The following is a 21,064-nucleotide window of genomic DNA, read 5'->3' on the forward strand; positions in this document are numbered from 1 at the left end:
GATTCAAGAGCAGGACTGGAGTCACAAGAGCTGTGTCTGAATCCCAGCTCTCTGGCACTTAGACGATCAGCCTCTCTCAAGATCTGCTTTTCTTCTCTGCAAAACTTGCAGTTAGACTCTACCTGATTTTTAAGGTCCTTTTCAACAATAACATTCTGTAAGATCCTGTGATTTCAGGGTCCACAGGTGCCAGGGACTGTCTTAAACCGACCTGTATGCCTCTCTAAACTGAATAAGTAGATGTGCTGATAACATACAAGCGGTATTGATCTGCCTTCCTAGTGATCCTCGTGGTCCCTTCTAGTCCCAAGTCTTTGGGGAGCACCTAGGGACACTCAAGGGGTACCCCCACATATACACCACCTTCACGGCCACCTCTGTGCCATCCTTCAGCTTTGCTTTGTGCACCTGGGCCAGGCTGGCTGCTGCTACAGGCTCATAGTCAAATTCCTGGAACACCTCACTGGCTGGGGCCTGGAAATCCTCCAGGAACAGCTCATCCACCTGCAGGGGAAAGGCAGCCCAGTCCAGGGACAGTCTTCCACACTCTGCCTCAGGCCTATTCTGGCTCATTAGCTTCCTTTCTTATGATTACTAATAGCATCCTAGTCAAACAATATTTCTAAGGCCTCAACACTCTCCCTCTATCCCCCCGCCCCCCAACCTTCACATGGGCCATCCCCCCATGTCTTCAACATCTAGCTCAAAATGCCCTCCAAGAAGTCTACTTGGGCCCCCCAGCTTTGGAAACTCCCTTCCTCCCAGGACCCTGAATACTTGTATCTCCCACAGCTCTTGGTCCATCAAGAGTCAGAAAATCCCCAGAAGTCAAAGCCTATATTCAGTTGTCAACTCTCCCCAGTGCACAGCATGGGGCTGGAGCTCTTCACAGCTAATGGCATAAGAGTTAGCCCTGACCACCCAGTTCCACCCCACTCCCACCAATCCCTGAAGCCCAGGGGCTGCCAACCTCTTTGTAGCCCCGAGTGAGGGCTTTGTCCTCCAGTAGGCGAAGGGTGGTGATGTACTCAGGGGGGAGCAGGTGGTTAAAGGAGCAGAGTCCCTGGCCCAGCTTCACATAGAGACCTCCATTGAGGATGGCTCCAGCCACCAGAGCATCGGCCGCCCGCTGGTGACATGCTGACATCACCTCCACGTAGCCAGGGCTGTTCTGGCCACAGGGACAGAGAGAAGGGATGGGGGAGGGGGTGTCTGCCCCTCCTCAACCCCCCAGGGGCCACCCTAGGAAAGCTTCCATCCTGGCCAGAGAACTTCCTTGGCATCCCATTCCCACCTTCTAGTTCCCCTCTCTCTGTCTTTATATTCATTTAATCTCTCTGGTTTGTTTCCATATCTGTAAGATAAAAAGGTTGAACCAGGTAGTCTCCAAGGTCTCCTTTAGCTCAAAAACCTAGCATCCCATCTTCTCCCTCCTTTATGCCATAATTCAAAACCATCTCCTAAGGGAAGAGTTTTTTGATCAACCAAATTCAATCCACACCCTCACAGGAAGATTGTTAGAGTTCAGAAGGTCCTTAGAGATGACTGAGTCCAGCCTCCTCATGTTACAGGAGGAAACTGAGGCCTAGAGAAGTCAAATCACTTTCCTGGGGTCACACAGCACGTTACTACAGAACTGAGATTGGTCTAGTGAGAAGAATCACAGGCATTGGACTCTGAGGATCCAAGTTCAAATCTCATTATTCCATGACATCTAAGCCTATGTTTTCCCACTACCCCATGCTGCCTCCCACCCTGAAGAAAGCTTGACTGATGACTTAGCCTTCTAGGGACACACAGGACAAAACAGCACTAGAGAACCACGGGTCTTTGGAAAGAGAAATCCCCAGAGTCAATGGCTGTCAGGCTTTCCCTGGCTCCTGCAGTGCCCTCTCTGTTCCTGACAACAGGAGACATACCTCATCCACCCCTCGGAGAATCACATTTGTGCACCACCAGTAATCCACGGAGATCTGCATGCCCACTTTGAGAGACCTGACACGGAACAAAGGTGAGGGACAGGTCATGCTCTAGAATCTAACTGTCCCACACAGATGCCGACTCTGGACAGATTTTCCCTCTGGGCCCCTCTTGCATAAGGGAATCTTGTGGCTGGGAGACTCAAGGTCTGGGTGAGGCCAGCCATTGGGGCAGTCTGCTTACACAGCTCCCTATCATTTGTCCCCTCAGGGGCCTGGGGCCCTCAGGTAGCATGGTTCAAGGGGAAGAACCCTGATCTAGGAATCAGAATACCTGGTGCAAGTCCAGGCTCCACCACTTACTAGCTGTGTGGCCTTGGGCAAATCACTTCCCTCTCTGAGCCTCAGCTTCCTCATCTCTAAAATGGGAATAACCAACCTTGCCCTGGATCAAACAAGAAAATGCATGGGAAAGGGTTTTTCTAAGTCATTATGGCCACCATAATGTAAAGGAACACAAAAAAGACTTAAAAATTCAGGTCAGTGCCGGATCCATTTTTGACTCCAGGGTACTGATGCTGAAACATAGTTCTCTCCTCCCCTGGAACTGTTACACTATAGATGTGGAATGAGATAGATGTGTCTGATGTGGTCCGTGTGTAACTTTGTTTGGCTTAACTGGACTACTTTGTTACAAGGGAAAGTTCTATTTACTAGATAGTGACTGATTTTTTTTTTTAAGCACCAATAAAACAGTTTTTAAAGTCTCAGGTCCAACATGTGCTAACATGCTGGCCTTCAAGTCTTAGCTAAAATCCTACTTTCTACAGAAAACATTTCTCGATTACCCCTTAATCCTAACGCCCTCCTTCTACTGATTATTTCCAATTCATCCTGTATATGGCTTCATTGCAAGTAGTTGTTTGCATGTTGTTTCCCCCACTGGACTTCTAGCTCTTTGAGAGCAGGGAATGTCTTTTGACCTTTCTTTCTTTATATCCCCAGCACTTAGCACTATGTGGCACACATAGTAGGTGCTTAATAGATGCTTATAGACTACCTCTGAGCAACTTACTTCCTCTCTGAGTTTCTTAATTTGGAAATTCATTGCTTTTTTTCATTGCTTTCCCTGCCTGCTAGGGCTATTGCGAAGAAAGTGCTTTGTAAACTTCAAAGCACTACAGGAACAGAAGCTATGATGAACATCTTTGAGATAAGAGCTGGGTATAAATTATAGGGGGGGTTAAAAATATAGGCCAGTATGTGCAAGGAGACCAATCCCCAAGTCAATACCTGCTCTGTTCTCTGGAAAGGAACCCAGGCCTGAGGAACTATGGCTAGAGACTGACTTACAGTGACATACTGTCCAGTCTGAGATTTCTTTCATCCACATTTCAAATTACTTTCTGGCAAATATTTCAGAATTGGCATCTTCTCTTTTTCCCTTGTGAATAAACCCTGTAGAAGATGCCCCCTTATGACCTAAAACCTAGCAAGACAGTGGGCAGAAGGGGAGGAGGGTACAGATGCTGCTCTTAGGTATCTGATCACAGTAGGTGGCAGCAGAGTAAAGAAGGAATTAAGGGTATTTGATCTCTGTAATCTGGGCACCAAGCCAACTTAAGGGCCAGAAAAATCCAAGGAGCTCAGGGGCTTGAGTCTGGTATCTGGGGATTGGAAAAGGTTAACAAAACTATGAAAGGTGAAATCCCTGGGCATAAGGTACATTTCCTGAGAAGATGCTCCAAGCAGGAAAGCAAGTGCCTTGGGAGGGTAAGTCAGGTTTAAGAAGGCTCAGGGCTGAGGATGAAAAAAGGAATACAGAAACCAGAGGGATGAGACAAATGACAGAATTTCAGCTTCAGATATGGGCCGGTAGGCCTTTCCCATGTCCTCCCTTCCAGCCTACCACACTGGTGACCACTTTCTTCACCTCACAGGATTTTTTGTTTGTTTGCCTTCCTTTGCATCCCCAGGGCTTAGCATGGTGCTGGGCAAATAATGGGTGCTTAGTGAAACAAGCATTTATTATGTGCCAGGCACTAAGCTAAGTGCTTTCTATTATATCATTTGATCCTCACAACAACCCCAAGAGCTAAGTGGTGTTATTATTCTGATTTTACAGTTATGAAAACTGAGGCAGACAGAGATTATGTGATTTGCCCAGGGTCACACAGCTAAGTATCTGAGGCCTGACTCTAGGCTCAACATTCTATCCCTGAGCTATCTAGCTGTCTCTAATAACGCTTGTTGATTGACTGACAGCGAATAAAGCTAGGAGTATACGTTCATTTTGCAAGAAGTATTTTATAGCCTGGAAATCTGGGTGCAGGGCTAGAGGAGCCCTCTCTTTGTTTTTTAGGTCTCTGTCTGGTCTCCCAGTTGTGCTTCCTAATCTAAGGTACAGGGCATTATCTCCAAGAAGTTCAGGCAGAACCACCCTGCTCCACAGTCAGATGGCTTGACATGTCCCCAGTGGGAGCATACTTCTGACTGGGAACATGGGACTTCACTTCAAGGATTACCTTCCTCTTATTGCAAGGCTGGCCAGTCAAAGGAAAGGCAAAGTAATATAGAAGAAAGAATACTAGACTGGGAAACAAGAAACATGAGATGATGTCCTGATTCTGTCACTAACTAGCTTTCTCTCTCTGAGCCTCAGTTTTCTTATCTGTGAAATGAAGGGGTTTAACTCAGCAAGTGCTAGGTGCCTTCTGGTCCTGCCCTCCTATGGCTCTTTCATGTTCAAGCTCATTTCTGGGTTACTGCCCAGCTTGGAGGCCTTAATCCTTAGAACGAAGGAGGAAAGTTCAGCTAGATTGTACCTAGGATAGGCCATATTTCTACTACTGCCATAAGCCCTGGGCATACCATTTTAGGAGAAACTTTGGCAGACAGTAGGCCATAAGAAGACAAATCAAGATAAGGAAGGGACTAGCTGCCATTCCACATGAGGACTGGATAAAGCAACTGAAAATGTTTAATTTAGAGAAGAAAAAATTCAAAGATTTGGAGGGATATGACAGTTGTTAAAGGACTGACAGGAGAAAGGAGACACTCTTCTCGGCCCTGGAGAATAGAATGAGGTAGAAGTTAAACAGAGGAAAATTTAAGCTTCATCTAAGGAAAACCTAACAATTAAAGTTAACCCAAAAAGTGGAACGTGCTGCTTTGTAAGTTCACGAGTTTCCCCACCCTGAGTGTTTTCAAGAAGCTAACTGATCATTGTCAGGAATGCTGGTAAGGGTATTCTTCTTTGGATGAGCTGGACTACATGATACCTGCAGCCTTCTCAAGTTCTCGAATTCTGTGATTTTGGTACATATGAGATGAACACAGTTACTAATGGAGAAATCAAGAGGCAGAAATCAAGAGGCCTTTCAATCATCCCCAAGAGACCAAATGGCCACAGTCAGGCCTTCTGTCAGTGATAAAGGGAGATCAGGGTGAAATAGGCAAGGATTTTACTTTGGAAGAAAATTATGACTTAGGAAGGAAGTAGACTTCTTAGCTAGTTATGGGACATTCAGCCCTACTCAGACCAAGTGCTGACTGTTTGAGAAGTGAGGTATAAAAGGGGCCTACGATAGAAGACAAAATGGAAGCAGGAAGGAAGTTAGAGGGAGGTATCCAGAGTAAGAGGGGAACTTGGTTAGAACTGTCTCTTAAACCTAAGAAGTTGAAACTCTGTACTTACTCTACCCAATTACTCTGTAATTGCCTAATCTGACCACTGGATGGAGGTGTTGGAGAAGGGATTCCTGTATCAGGCATAGTGGTTAACTAGATGACCTCCAGATAAACTTCCAACTCTTAGGTTCCATTTTTGTTCAGCAAGAATTTACTGACTACTTCTTATGTCCTCACCCACTCACCCACAGCTGAGCAGAGTAGATTTAAAGAAGTGAATATAAAGGATGGTCTAAGACCTAAAGGAGTTTACCTCCCCTGCCCGAAGTACAAAGCACACCATGTATCTCAAGGTCTGGGTGTTCAATGGGAAGAGAAATCCTTGTGTTTGGAACAAGAGTTCAGGGGCAACTTTATTCTCTATTTCTCCAGCTTTATTGTTTTTCACTGAACCATCAAGCCAAACTGGATTTCCCTGACATGGCTTGCACTTTCCTATTTAACAAATCTTTGCTCACGCTCTACCTTATGTCTAGAAACACCTTCTTCCTCCAACCTCCCAACCCCAATCCTCTAAAGACTAGTTCAGATACTACCTTCTCCAGAAAGACTTTATAAACCACCATTCCTTGTCATTAATGTACTTGTCAGTAATTTCTGCTTCTGCACCTGGATAATTCATTTGCCATATATTCTTGTATGTTACCGGTAGGTGTGTCTTATCCCCTACTGGATAGGGAGTTTCACGAGGAGAGGGATTTTGTCTTATTTTAAACTTTGTCTCTTCCAAGGGTGAGCATAAGACTCTGCACACAACAGGCATTTAATGTTGGTTGAATTAAGTTAAATTCACTCATGAGGTCTGGACTGGAATTTTCTTAGGCAGGATAAGCACAGTCTACAGTGTGCCCTTACTGAGTTTCCACAGCAATGCAATCTACACCACTTCTTGTATGTTGTTTTCCATGGTCAGTTTTTTTTCTTTTCTTTTTTCTTTTATTAATTCATTTTGATTTATCAACAATCACTTCCATAAGATTTTGAGTTTAAAATTTTTCTCTCCCTCCCTCCCCAAGACAGCGCGCAATCTAATATAGGCTTTACATATACATTCCTATTAAACATATTTTCACATCAGTCATATTGTAAGGAAGAATTAGAACCACAGGATGAACCACAAGAAAGAGGAAACAAAACAAAACAGAAGAAAAAAATGACAAATAACATGCTTCAACCTGCATTCAAACTCCATAGTTCTTTCTTTGGATGTGGATAGCATTTTCCATCATGAGACTTTTGGAGATGTCTTAGATCCTTGCATTGCTGAGAAGGGCTAAGTCTATCAATGTTAGTCATTGTACAATGTAGCTGTTACTGTGTACAGTGTTCTCCTGGTTCTGCTCCCTTCACTCAGCATCAGTCCATACAAGTCTTTCCAAGTTTTTCTGAAGTCTGCCTCCCCATCATTTCTTGGGTTGTTTTTTTTTAAGGCAGCTGGGGTTAAGTGACTTGCCCAGGGTCACACAGCTAGTAAGTGTCTGAGGACGGATTTGAACTCAGGTCCTCCTGACTTCAGGGCCAATGTTCTCTCATCATTTCTTATAGCACAATAGTATTCCATTACATTCATATACCACAACTTGTTCAGCCATTCCCCAGTCTATGGGCATCCCCTCAATTTCCAATTCTTGGCCACCACAAAAAGAGCTGCTATAAATATTTTTGTACATGTGGGTCTTTTCCCCATTTGTATGATCTCTTTGGGATATAGCCCTAGAAGTGCTATTGCAGGGTCAAAGGATATGCACATTTTTATAGCCCTTTGGGCATAGTTCCAAATTGCTCTCCAAGACGGTTGGATCATTTCACAACTCCACCAACAATGCATTAGTGTTCCAATTTTGCCACATCTTCTCCATGATTTATCATTTACTTGTTTTGTCATGTTGGCCAATCTGATAGGTGTGATGTGGTACCTCAGAGTTGTTTTGATTTGCATTTCTCTAATCAATAGTGATTTAGAGCATTTTTTCATGTGACTATAGATGGCTTTAATTTCTTCATCTGAGAACTGCATGTTCATATCCTTTGACCATTTATCAATTGGGGAAGTCAGTTTTCTTTCTGTGTATATATGTCTTGTCTCAGAATCAGACTGTGAGTTTCATGAAGGAGGGGACCGTGTCATATATTTATTAATCTTAATGATGAAATGTAGTCCTTGCACTCCAAGATGTCTTCCACCAAAGTCCTACTCCCATCTTTCCTCATGGCAAGGAGCTGACTCTGGGTTCTCAAAGATTCATCAGCAGAATACTGTGAGAGAGATGGCAGGAGCTCAGAGGAAGAAGAAAGTTTATCATGTACTACAGGAATTAGACAAGCCTTCATTCATGAAGAATTAGCACTTAAGCATTGGCCTCTGACAATCCACCAGGCCAGAAGACAACTATTCCCTGACCTGATACCCCAACTCACACCAGTAATAAATTGTCTCCTTTCATAAGACAAGTGCCCTCAGATACAGATTGTTTATCTTATCTGCATATTTCAAAACTCTGAAGTCTCATTCTTCTCTCCTTCCTCTCCTACCACCAGTTACCAGATTCTACCAATTCTTCCTTAGTAACATATCTGGCAACATATGGAGGAAAATGAACTGCTCATGGGTAGGTCAAGTCAGTATAAAATAGAGAGGTCAATTGGTAGATCAGGTACATAATATAATAGAAGCCAACACACAAAATGTCATGGTCTTTGATACACCCAAAGATTCCAGTTACTAGGGAAAAAAAACTAATAAAAAAAACTGCTAGGAAAATTGGACAGCAGTCTGGCAAAAATTAGGTTTAGAGTGAGGTGGGGAACCTGCAGCCGCAAGGCCACAAAATCCTTTCAAAGGATCTGTTCTGTAAAACTTGGACTCAAGCAAAAGACCAAACTTGAGGACCTATGGGGCCACATGTGGCCTCAAGGCCACAGGTTCCCCACCGCTGGTTTAGACTAACACCTCATACCACGTATAAAGATAAGCTCCAAATGGATACAAGATCTAGATAGAAAAGGTTACACCAACGACAAATTAGAGGAGCAAGAAGAAATTACCTTTCAGATCTATGGAAAGGGCAAAGTTCATGACTGAAAAACAACGATCACACAAGATAAAATGGACAATTTTGATTGTATAAAAAGTTTTTGCACAAATAAAACAAATGTAGCTAAAATTAGAAAAGAAGCAAGTAAATGAACAGTTTCTCTGATAAAGATTTCATGTTCCAAGATACATAAGGAAATGATTCTAATTTATAAAACTAAGAGTCATTTTCCAGGAGATAGTCAAAGGATATGACTAGGCCATTTTCAAAGGAAGAAATCTATGCTATCAAGAACCATATTTTAAAAAGCTCTTACTCACTAATAGAGACATGCAAATTAAAGCAAGCTTCTATCTACCTCATACTCATCAGACTGGCAAAGATGATAAAAGAGGAAAAATAACAAGTTTTGGAGGGGCTTTGGGAAAACAAGAGCAACAATGCATTGTTGGTAGAGCTGTGAACTGGTCCAGCCATTCTGAAAAGCAACTTGGAACTATGTATGCCTCAAAAGTTCTTAAACCATGCCATGCCCTTTCAGCTGTCAATACTACTACTACTACTATGACACCTCAGAGGAATCAAAGAAAGAGGAAAAGGACCCATCTGTATAAAAATATTTGTGGCAGCTCCTTTTCTTGATAGCAAAAATCTTTAACCAGGGGGGAGGGGGAGGTGTGCCCATCAATTGGAAACAGATAAACAAGTTATGGTAAAGTATATGATTGTGATGGAGTGCTACTATGCTGTAAGAAATGAGGCATGGGATGGTTTCAGAGAAATCTGCAAAGACATATCTGAATTGTTTCAGAGGAAAGTGAGCAGAACCATGAAAACGATTTACACAATACTGCAAAGAAAACTTTAAAAGACTTAGGAACTCTGATCAACACAAGCGAGCACAATTCCAAAGGACTTGTGATGAAACATACTATCTATCTCTTGATAGAGAAGTGATGGACTCAGAGTGCAAGACTGAGAGATATTTTTTTGGGACATGGCCAATGTAGAAATCTGTTTTGTTTTACTATACATGTTCATAACAGGGCTTTTGTTTTTCTTGCGTTTTCAATGAGGGCAGGGGAAAGGAGAAAAAATATATCTAGATAAAAATAAAATTAAAGAGAGAGAGAGAGAAAGAGAAACTGCAACCTGGCTGCATTTTAGATTCTTTCCAACCCAGAATCTCAAATGAGGAGGTATCTCAGATGTCACCTGAACAGGTATGCCCCTCTATAACATTCCTAAGTGACCAACCAACCTCTGCTTGAGAACTGACAACTCTCAAGGCACTGTATTTCACTTCTGGACAACTCCAATTTTTAGCAAGCTTTTTGCTGACAGTAAGCTGAAATCTACTTCTCTTCAATTTCTACCCATCTTCTCTTAGGACCTACCACTGCCACTTAGACTCCTTATGAGAGCTGTTGTAGAAGACAGGTCTGTCTCAAGCCATTTCTATCTCTGTAATAAGCCAGGTGATATTCTCACTGTGCTGCCCTCAGACACCCCAAACATTTCTCCCCTTAAGACTTTGTTCACAATGTTCTCCTTGCTTAGAGCTTTCTTCTTTTTCTCCTCCACCCTACTTGTTTCAAAGGCCCAGTTCAACTCTTACCTCCTCTATCGACCCTTCTCTGACTACTCAGTTTCCTCATCTGAAAAATGAGAGGGTTGGACTCAATGGTCTCTGAAGTTTCTTTCAACTTCAGATCCATGATCCTCTAATCCCAGGAAAGAGTTTCCATCTGGAGCTTCTGTAGCACTTCCTGGAAGAACTGTTCATGCTGGCTATTGCTTGTGTAAGCCTCATCTTTCCCAACAAGATTGCAAGCTCCTTAAGAAAAGAGATCTTGTATGTATGTGAACTGATGCAAAATAAAATGAGCAGAACCAGAGAACACAGTACACAGTCACAGCGATACAGTACAATGATCACCTGTGAATGACTTAGCTTTTCTCAGCATTAAAACGAGCCAAGACAATTCCAAACGACTTATGATGACAAATGCTATCCACTGCAAGAGAAAGAACTGAGAGCATCTGAAAGTAGATCAAAGCAGACTTTTTTTTTACCTTCTTTATTATTCTTAGGTTTTTTTGGTCTTCACTTTCCTTGGCAACATAGCTAATATGGAGATGTTCTGCATGACTGCACATGGATAATCTATATCAAACTGCTTGTCTTCTCAAGGCAAGGAGGGGAGGGGGGAAGAGAATTTGGAACTCAAAATTTTTTTAAAATGTTAAAAATTCTTGTTTACATGTAATTGAAAAAAACATAAAGTATTTTGCAAGCCTTAAAGCAAAAAGGGATCTTGTCTCTCACACCCTACACAGCAGCGAAATCAACAAGCATTTGTTAAGCTCGTATTATGTGCCAGGCACTGTTCTAAGTGTTGGGGATGTAAAAACAAGAATGGAAACAGACTCTGCCCTTAATGTAGATACTAAATACTTACTGTCGGGAAAATCTGCTTGCTCTAGGGGGCTCCAGTCTCAAACCGTAAACTCTTCAGGAGTACAGACATGTACACGCAATTGCACCACAGAGAAACCAGCTATGAGACTAGGCTACATGGCGAGGAAATTTTCTGACAGGAATCCTGTCTGAATTTCACTACGACTCACGGAAACTAGAGGAGCAGTAACATGCCCAGGTTACATACAGGGACACTAAAGCAAAAAGAGGAAACGTGTCCCTCACAAGGACCCAAGGCTACTTGGGTGTTGAACTGGGCACAGAAAGCAGGTCTCTGGATTCTCAGCCCAATACTCTTGTGAAGGACTTTAATGACAGAGTAAAGGTTACCCTAGGGTGAGAGTTCTTAACACCTAGAATCTATGAACATTTTTAAAATTTCAGAACTATATTTCAATTTAATTGGTTTCCTCTGTAATCCTATATATATATTTTTAGTTAATTTTAAAAAATTTAAAAAATTATTCTAAAAAGGGATCTATGGGCTTTATTAAGACTCCCTAAAGGAAGCAATGAAACAAAAAAAGCTAAGAACCTATCGGCAGTATGGAACCACTGACACTTTTGAGTACGAAGAGTCAAAGAGGGTTAGTAATATTAGTTGGCAACTGTGTAGAAGACGGAGAAGGGAGAAGCTGGAAGCCTAGTGACAAGACAAACCAGGAGGCTATTACAAGACACAAGAGATGTGAACTAGTATGTGGCCATATGAATAAAGACAGGGGTATGGCTGTAAGATAACTTGTATAGGTCAAATAGACAACACTTGGCAACCAACCAGATGCTGGGTGGAGGGAGAGGTAGGAGTCAAAGATAACTGTGGGGTTCCAAATCTGGATGACTAGGACAGTGGTATCCTTGAAAGAAAAGTCAGGAAGAGGATTGGGTATAAGGATAAAAGATATAGTAAATTACAGATGCCTACAGAACATGCAGGCAGTGATATCCAGCAGTAAACAGGGCTAAAGTTCAAGATCCAGACAAAGCATGGCTATGTAGATTTGAAAGTCGTCTTCATAGAGATAAATGAACCTAGGGGAGTCTAATGAGAACACTATGATAGAGAAAGTAGCCCAGAACAGAGCCTTGTGGTACATCAATGAAAAGGAGATGTTGTGGTACAGAAGAAAGTACCCTGGATTTGGAGCTAAAGGACAAAGATTCAAATCCCTCCTACCACTTACCACTTGTGTAACTTTGGTTTTATTTTGTTTGTTTATTTTTTGCTAGGCAATGATGTTAAGTGACTTGCCCAGGGCCACACAGCTAGTAAGTGTCAAGTGTCTGGGGCGAGATTTGAACTCAGGTCCTCCTGACTCCAGAGCCGATGCCCTATCCACTGTACCATCTAGCTGCCCTTTCATTTTTTTGTTTATCTGTTTTTTGTTTGTTCATTTTTTCACTTGTGTAACTTTGGGCAAATTATTTGACCTCACCAGGCCTCAGCTTCCTTATCTGTAAAAATGAGGGGTGGACTAGGTGGCCAGATCCAAATCTATGATCCTATGATGACGATCTAGCAGATAAGACATTTCTGCCATCATGAGGTGACCCTTGCAAAGTAGCCATGAAGGAGATACCAGAGCTCTCTGTTGGTACCTGGTCCCAGGGTAATCCCTGGGGCCTTCTCCCTAGAGAGGCCAACCTGAAGAAAGTCTTACAAAAACAATGGAAGTTGGAAGGATTACCACTGCTGTCCTTCGTTCCAGCTAGGGGTACTGCTACAAAAGGATATTTTTCAGTTTTTCCCAAAGACAAAGGTATAATGATAAAGACAACAGTAATTATGAATCAGAGTTCTATACCACTTTCCTCATAATACACCTAGAGAGGTAGGTAGGCAGGGAAACTGAGGCTCAGAGAGGTAAAGGGACCTTCCCAGAGTCAAACAACTGGTAAATTTTTCTTCTTTCTTTTTTTTTTTGCTTTTAGGCAATTGGGATTAAGTGACTTGCCCAGGGTCATACAGCTAGTAAGTGTCAAGTGTTTGATCTGAGGCCGGATTTGAACTCAGGTCCTCCTGACTTCAGGACCAGTGCTCTATCCACTGCACCACCTAGCTGCCCCTTAAATTTCAAAGCTAAAGTTTGAACCTTGGTGCCCTGACTCTAAGTCAAGTACTCTTTCCATTATACCACACTACCATCTAACCTGTCAAGGGTGTATGACTCAAGGAATTCAGCAATTTGCTTCTTGGAGATATACAAAGTTATCTTTACAATTTTCAAAAGAAATTGTAATTAACAACCTGAAAAAAACGTCAAACTTCCTAAAAAGTACATATAACTCACTATTTGACAAAAACTGCTGAGAAAACTGGAAAATAGTATAGTAGAAACTAGGCATAAACCAACATCTCACACTGTATACCAAGATAAGGTCAAAATGGGTACATATTTAGATATAAAGGGTGATACCATAAGCAAATTAGGAGAGCAAGGGATATTTTACCTGTCAGATCTACAAAAAGGGAAGAATTTATGACCAAACGAGATAAAGAACATTATGAAATGCAAAATGGATAATTTTGATTACATTAAATTAAAAAGTTTTTGGACAAAGCCAATGCAACCAAGATTAGAAGGAAAGCAGAAAACTGGGAAACAATTTTTACACCCAGTATTTCTGATAAAGGCCTCATTTCTAAAATATGTAGAGAACTGAGTCAAATTTATAAGAATACAAGTCATTCCCCAACTGATAAATGGTCAAAGAATATGAATACCTAATTTTCAGATAAAGAAATTAAAGCTATCTATAGTCACATAAAAAATGCTCTACATCACTACTGATTAGAGAAATGCAAATTAAAACAACTCTGAGGTACCTCCTCACATCTATCAGATTGGCTAACCAAAACTCTCTATATTCATATGAAAAAATGCTCAATCACTGTTGATTAAAGAAACGCTGATCAAAACAACTTTGAGGTACCACCTCATACCTATAAGATTAGCTAATATGAGAGAAAAAGGAAAATGATAAATGTTGGAGAAGATGTAGGAAAATTGGAACACTAATGCATTGTTGGAGTTGTGAACTGACCCAACCTTTCTGGAGAACAACTGGGACCTATTCCCCAAGGGCTATAAAACTGTACATACCCTTTGATCTAGCAACACCACTACTAGAAATACTCTGTATCCCAGACATCATAAAAAAGGGAAAAAGACCCACATGTACAAAAATATTTATAGCAGCTCTTTTCGTGGTGGCCAAGAATTGGGAATTGAGAGGATGCCCATCAATTGGGGAATGGCTGAACAAGTTGTGGTATATGAATGTAATGGAATACCATTGTGCTATTAAAAAATGAACAGCAGGCAGATTTCAGAAAAACCTAGAAAGACTTATATGAAGTGAGCAGAACCAGGAGAATGCTGTACACAGTAACAGCAACGCTGCGTGATGATCAACCACAGTTGATAGATGTAGGTCTTCTCAGCGATACAACAATCCAAGACAATCCCAAAAGACTCATGATGGAAAATGCTATTCACATCCAGAGAAAGAACTGTGGAGTCTGAATGCAGATGGAAGCATACTATTTTTGCTTTTTTTGTTTCTTTCTTTCTTGTGGTTTTTGCCCTTTTATTCTGATTCTTCTTTCATAACATGACTAACATGAAAATATGTTTAATATGATTGTACATGTATAACCTATATCAGATTGCTTGTTGTCTTGGGGAGGCAAGAAGGGAGAAAAATTTGGAAATCAAAATCTTATAAAAGTGAATGTTGGAAACTATCTTTATATGTAATTAGAAAAAAAAGTACTACTAAGTGGGGAGAAAAAGTACATACAATGACGTGCACATGTAGGCATTTAACAAATGTTTAATTGAATTACCAGTCAAAGGAGACAAATCAGGACCCACCCTGAGCCAGTCTGGCCCTTGGCACCCCCATCTTCACAGCCCTGAGTTTTAGACTACAATTTTCCCAAAGACTTTAAATGTTTCATAAGCAACAACTGACACCTGAAGATTATGCTTGCATGTATTTGAAAAGCTCTAGCCCCAGATCTCACTCCCTACCTACTGAAGCCCCAGTGACCACAGCGTCTATGTCTGTGACATGCTAGTTTATGGTCCTCCTGAAGCCCAGACAGGCATCTTCTGTGTTTGGTACAAGGTTATAGAAATGGACCCAACTGGGTAGGACACAGCAGTGTTGCAGAGGAATCCTTTGCAGTTTAAGGCAAATTGGAAGGATGAGCCCAAGAAAAGGCCCTCACACACAGCCAACCAACCTGCCAAATCGTCCGATGCCATCTGCCAAAAGCCTCATTTTCCTCCTTTCTCGTTTGTTGGCAACAGCATAGCGAAGCCCAAATAGCAGGGGCACACCCACCACCATGGCGGAAATTGCCTTCTTCCATAGGGGCCTGGGAACTGCAGGGCTGGAGAGGAGCCATAGGGCAGTAATGATTCTCTTTACCATTGCCAAAAACTCCAACCCTTCACCCTCCCCCTCCCTCATCCATCATCTTCTAGCAATTTCCCTTTCCACTTCCACTCTATTTCTTGCCAATAACCATCATCTGAAAAGAAGCTCCCAAAGAAGCTACGGAGTGAGTCTGTGTGGTTCTATGGGGTTTTTCTCCCTCCATTCTGCCTTTTTTCACCATCCAAAGAACTTAAAGGTTTTGCTGCCACTCAGACAGACAGACAGACAGACACACACACACACACACACACACACACACACACACACACACACACACAGTATTAACTGGAATCCTGTCTTACTGCCCCAAAGGCAGTGATGGACTAGAGATGAGGATAGCATTGAGATAAATATAGATAAATTTAGATAAATGCTATCCTTTCCACAGACTGCCCCAATCGCAGGCTGCCCCACAGATTGACGGACTACTCTTCCCCTATATGTCACTTTCTTTTCCTCTAAATCCTATATGACACAGTGCTTCAAACGTCCAACAGAAAGAAGGCTGGAGCCCAGTAATTAAAAACCATGGATCTCTACTTTGAACACTCTGTATGTTTGTAGAGGTAGCAATAAAGGAGTGCAGCAGTATTGGTTGTGGAGCTATGAGAGCAGAATTTGAGGCCTTCAGCTCTGAGTCTGCTCCTTTGTAAAATGTGAAGAGGAATACTTGCACTGTTTGTACCATAGTTGTGTGTGAGGGAAGAGCTTGGCAAACTGCCATGTGTTATATAGAAAAGGAACCTGTTGTTATTGTAAGTAATCACTTACACTAGGTTATAAGCTCCTCCGAACCACAGACCAAGTCTCCTGACTGATCATTAGGTTTATTTACAAGCTGAATGGTTCAAACAAACAAGCTCCTGGAGGTAGGGGCCAATAAGTCACATAGTTTGACATCCCTCACAGGTACCTAGTACAAGGCCTCAAGAAATATATTTCCAGATCTACTGGATAATTCAAAGAGAAGTCATCCCTAATCAATTAATACATGTTAATGAATGAGGGATTTTGTGAGCCAGTCAATCTATAAGTATATATGTGGAAGACCTATTGTGTGTTCAAGGTTCTGCGCCAGGTACTGGGGAGGATATAAAAGGATACACCAAGTCCCCATCCTACCAGAGTTAATAATGAGGCCAGGAGAAAAAACTAATGATGAGGAACTTGAAGAACAGACTATGGGACAGGGCTAGATCTCAAGCATGTCGTACAGATAGGAAGTCCTCTAACATCCTGGCGACCCGGGGACAACCATTACCTTGCAGGTAATGACCTTACAGGTCCTGCTGTCAAGTTTTTCCTGAGGAATACGACGGGGGACAGCCAGGGCGGCCGGCTGCTCTGCAGCAACGCTGAATGGAACCGGCAAAGCTGCAACTGGAAGAAGAACAAACGGGGCAAGGGTCAGGTGGAGATGCAACATTTCTTTCCCAGCCTTGGGGCACTACCCCTATTTATACTATAGGCCAGGTAGAGTTCCCAGGGCCCTGGCTTCAGTGCTTCTATGCTTCAAGACTTTGGGTCTCATTGAGGACAAGATAGGCCACAAGCCCTTCTCTCCTTAGAAAACAGTGTCTGCTCTCTGCTGGCTCTGCCTGAGCTATCCTGGTCTTCCTCTTGTCCTCAGGTGACAGTCTAGCATAGGGCAGGCTTCTGCTGGAAGCCCTCCACATTTGGCACAGCCTTCAAGATACAAGAAGCCCTCGAACAGCATGGCTCTAGTTCTGGCTCCCACAATGACCAGCTATGTGGTAGCAGGTAAGTCACATCCCTTCTCCTGAGTCTTAATTTCTCCTTGCCTCACTGCTGGTAGGAGGAGAGCACAGTGTCAACTGTAAAGCCTACAGAGATAGGAGCTGTTTTCATTACAAAGAGGTGCAAGGGAAGGAATATATTCCTAGAAGGGAGCAGAGGCCCAGAGAGAGCACTGACTCATCAGGTCCCCTTCCTCAATGTCCGGCTGAAATCAGTGGTCTGAAGGAACCCAAGACAGTCCTAAGCAAGTACATCCTGGTGGATGCTATGGGAAACAAATATAGGAAGTGGCAGAAAGGGGAGTGAAAGGACACCACAGTTAGACCAGCCAAAGACCTATCTTGGGGGCAGCAGTCACCTCACTTTGCCACAGAAAAACAGTTTGTGTTTCCCTTTGAATACTAATAACACAGATCTAACTAGTTCCTCAACTAAGCTAGTTCAGGCACCCAGCAGGGTTGTGTTGGGGGAGGATTGGTCTGGAGTCTGAGAGTCTGCCCAGGAGAGCCGTGGGGATGGGGGGAGGGGAGGAGGGGAGTGGCAGGCACCCAGAGTGAATGACAGCAGGCAAAAGAGGCACAGGAAATCATTTTAAAAGTGGCTATTTGTACTATGCTTTCAAGTTTACAAAGCACTTTGCATACATTATCATATTTGATCCTTGCAAAAACCCTTTGACATAGACAAGGCCATTTAAATTAATATTTTATATATGAAGAAACTGAGGTTCAGAAGAGTGAAGTGACTTGTCCAAGATTATTAAGTAACCAAACAGGATTCAAATTTCAGTCTCCTGACTCCAAGGTCAGTGTTCTTTCTGCCCTATCAAACACCTCCCCGTTTCAGATGACATCTGACCCCTAACGGTCAGCGCCCACAGGAGATAAAGGGCATGACATCAACAACCTACAAAGCAGAAAATCCATTCAGAGATGAGCAGTCTGACAGCATAAATAGAAATGTAGCTCTATTTTAATTCATACCCACCCACCCACTCCCACTCCTAGCGTTTGGGTTATTTATTTGAACAAGTTTCTTCTGTATCTATTGTATCTGTGTTAATTCTAATCCCCAACATCCAACTGCTTAGCTATTCCATAGCTACCCTAAATGAAATATCACGAAGCACTTCTTCAACACCGATGCAATCAGTTTAATTCCATTATAAACATTTTTTTCCACCACCCTTTCCTTGGTGCTCTAGCCTCAAATTTCCAACTGCCTGCTGAATACCTCTACCTTGATGTCCCACCAGAACCTCAAAATCACCACGTTTAAAATGGACTTCATCATATTTTCTTCCAAGTCTGTCCCTTTGTTCAACTTCCTTATTCTTACTGAAGGTATAGCATTAGTTGAGCCATCTTTTATGCTCCCCGATTCACCACAAGGCCAAGAAAGGTTGGTATCTATCCTGATTTTTGAACATTCCACTATCACTATCACTTAATCACTTTTCCCAGTTAAAGTTTAATCAATTTACACCACCCTTTTCCCAAATTTGCTGCTGTCATCTACCAAGAGTCAAGTCACTCCCAATGCTGATTTAATGACTTCAGTACTTGGCCACATAGTTCTGACGCCAAACACGTTTATCCAAAGGACTGTTTTATGGAGAACTTGCACAAGGTAAATGCTCACATGGTAATCAGAAGTGGTATAAGGACACTTGAGGTATCTCTGAAGAACTTTAGTACTGACTGTGAGACATGGGAAATGCGGGCATCAAAGAAGGCGCTGTACTCCATGAGCAAAGCACAACTGTAGAAGCAGAAAGGAAACATGAGCTGTGCAGACCCAGAGCCACTTCCACTCTAAATGCTCTAATGAACCACTTGTGCCTGATTTGTGGGAGTGCCTTCCAAAATCATACTGGACTGACCAGCCAACTACACCACACACCCTGATTCCAACATTGTGATGTCTTCTTTGAAAATGAAGGACAAACAACAACCTGGTTTGCAATCTTTTTCTTACTCACCCTTTGTCATAATCATCAGAGGTTTTAATATTTATATTGACAGTCCCTCTAACACCTTGACCACACAATTCTTTAACTTTTATAACATCAACAATCTCCTCTTTCGTCCCACTTCAGCTGCATAATCAGGCAGTCACAATTTAGAACTCACCACTTCACGGAATTATACAACATCCAACATCTGGGATTTTGAAATTCCACTCTAACTACAACTTCCCATCTTTCTACCTCTCCCACTTTCAGTCATACTACTCTCTGCCTTCATCATTACCTCCAATTCCTTGACCCATACCTCTTCTCCCAAGTCTATTTCTTCTACTCCACTACAATCACAAAACCAAGTTTATTCCACTCACTAATATTTGCTACTTCAGTCTGCTGTTGCTCAACAGCCCTACTCTGCTCTTAGTGACTCTTCATTTCATTCCTCAAAGCAAATTCTAAACCTCTATTCTCAGACTCCTAACTCCTACACACTTGGAGCAGATGACTTAGCCTCTTACTTCAGTGAAGACACAAATCTTCACCCGATCTCCCCAGTCGGAAGTGATTCCTCCCCTCTGGACTACAATGGCATTTAGCTTGTGCCTCTCTTTTGGCACTTACCCCAGTCTGTCCTGTATCATAGCTATCCGTGCATAGCTAAGCAGAACATGGTATAATGGAAAAAGTGCTGGACTTAGGAGTCAGAAGACAGAGAGCTGGACTAGATGACCTCTGAGGGTCTCTTCCAGCTCTAGACCGATGATCCTATGAATATCAACTGAACTGTGTTTGAATCTGCACTCTTCTACTTAATAGCTATGTAACCTTGGTAGCCACTTAACCTGTCTGGGCCTTGGTTTTCCCATCTGTAAAAGGGGGTGGGGGGGTGGGGAGGACAGTGGTGAGAATTTAGCCATGTTGTCATCTCTTAGCACTCTCCAAGCCATGACAATTGCATACAATACAGGGGAGGGGGGAGCAAGAACAATGAGGGTGAACTATGAGTAGCTGGACTCTTATTTTCTTTGTCATGAGCCTCAAAAGCAGCTTTTCTAGTTGAAGAGAAAAAAGCTGAGGGCCAGGCACTCTTAAAGCACCATATAAATGTTTGCTGTTTTTATTATGAAATGGTCACAGCCTTTCTGCTGCCTGAGATTGCTGACTATGTGTTTCAGATCTCTAGGTTTCACATTCCTTGCTAGGCTGTAAATTCTTCAAGGGTAGGAGATCATTTCATCTCCTTTTGTATCCCTATCTCTGCTCTCCCCTCCCTCCCCCACCCCCAACACCCGGGGAGGCTCAGAGAAGGCAGCTAATTTTTGATGAAGGCATAACAAAGATAACTACTACTGAAGCCTATAGAATAGGAGGTGAGTTGGGAGGAAAGGAGTTACGTGGTGGTAAAGAACAGCTCCAGCCCAGGATGCACTCCTTGGACTCCTTCAGGAAGGAGTTTTTCTTCTCAATTGTCTTATCTTTAAACCCGGAGATAATACCATGTTAATTTCCAGAAGGTTGGCCCAGATGATCTTTTTGAGGTCCCTTCCAGCATAGGGCATGTTTTGGGGGCAGAGAGAATTGGCTGTTCAAAGTCAGTCAATGGGTATACTCTCTGTTATCTCATCAGACAGGTCACTGGTAAAAATGTTAAGAGGCTAACAGTCAAAGCAAGCTCCAAAGGGCATCTCCTGCTATAAGGTGCCTACATGGTGATCCCAGGTAGATAATGTCTAAAAAATAGCACCTCTTTGACTTGGGTGGGAAA

The 21,064-nt window shown here is 42.5% G+C and overlaps 1 protein-coding gene across 6 annotated transcripts in view; it reads right to left on the reverse strand.

The window, feature by feature from the left end:
• Positions 1-21,064, reverse strand: part of ADCK5 (aarF domain containing kinase 5) — a 63,049-nt gene that overhangs the window by 4,680 nt on the left and 37,305 nt on the right. For 4 of the 6 annotated variants that reach the window (XM_078153834.1, XM_078153837.1, XM_078153836.1 and 1 more), the window contains 5 exons: positions 16,837-16,955; positions 15,379-15,528; positions 1,920-1,995; positions 971-1,171; positions 364-504 (listed from right to left, as the gene is read on the reverse strand). In XM_078153834.1, coding sequence (XP_078009960.1) covers positions 364-504; positions 971-1,171; positions 1,920-1,995; positions 15,379-15,528; positions 16,837-16,955 — 687 coding nt within the window. The remainder of the gene's footprint in view (positions 1-363; positions 505-970; positions 1,172-1,919; positions 1,996-15,378; positions 15,529-16,836; positions 16,956-21,064) is intronic. The other 2 variants (XM_078153835.1, XM_078153838.1) reach the window with 2 other exon arrangements.

The sequence above is a fragment of the Phascolarctos cinereus genome, unplaced genomic scaffold, assembly GCF_003287225.1.
Source record: "Phascolarctos cinereus isolate Bilbo 61053 unplaced genomic scaffold, phaCin_HiC Scaffold_4;HRSCAF=312, whole genome shotgun sequence".
NCBI classification, from domain to species: Eukaryota; Metazoa; Chordata; class Mammalia; order Diprotodontia; family Phascolarctidae; genus Phascolarctos; species Phascolarctos cinereus.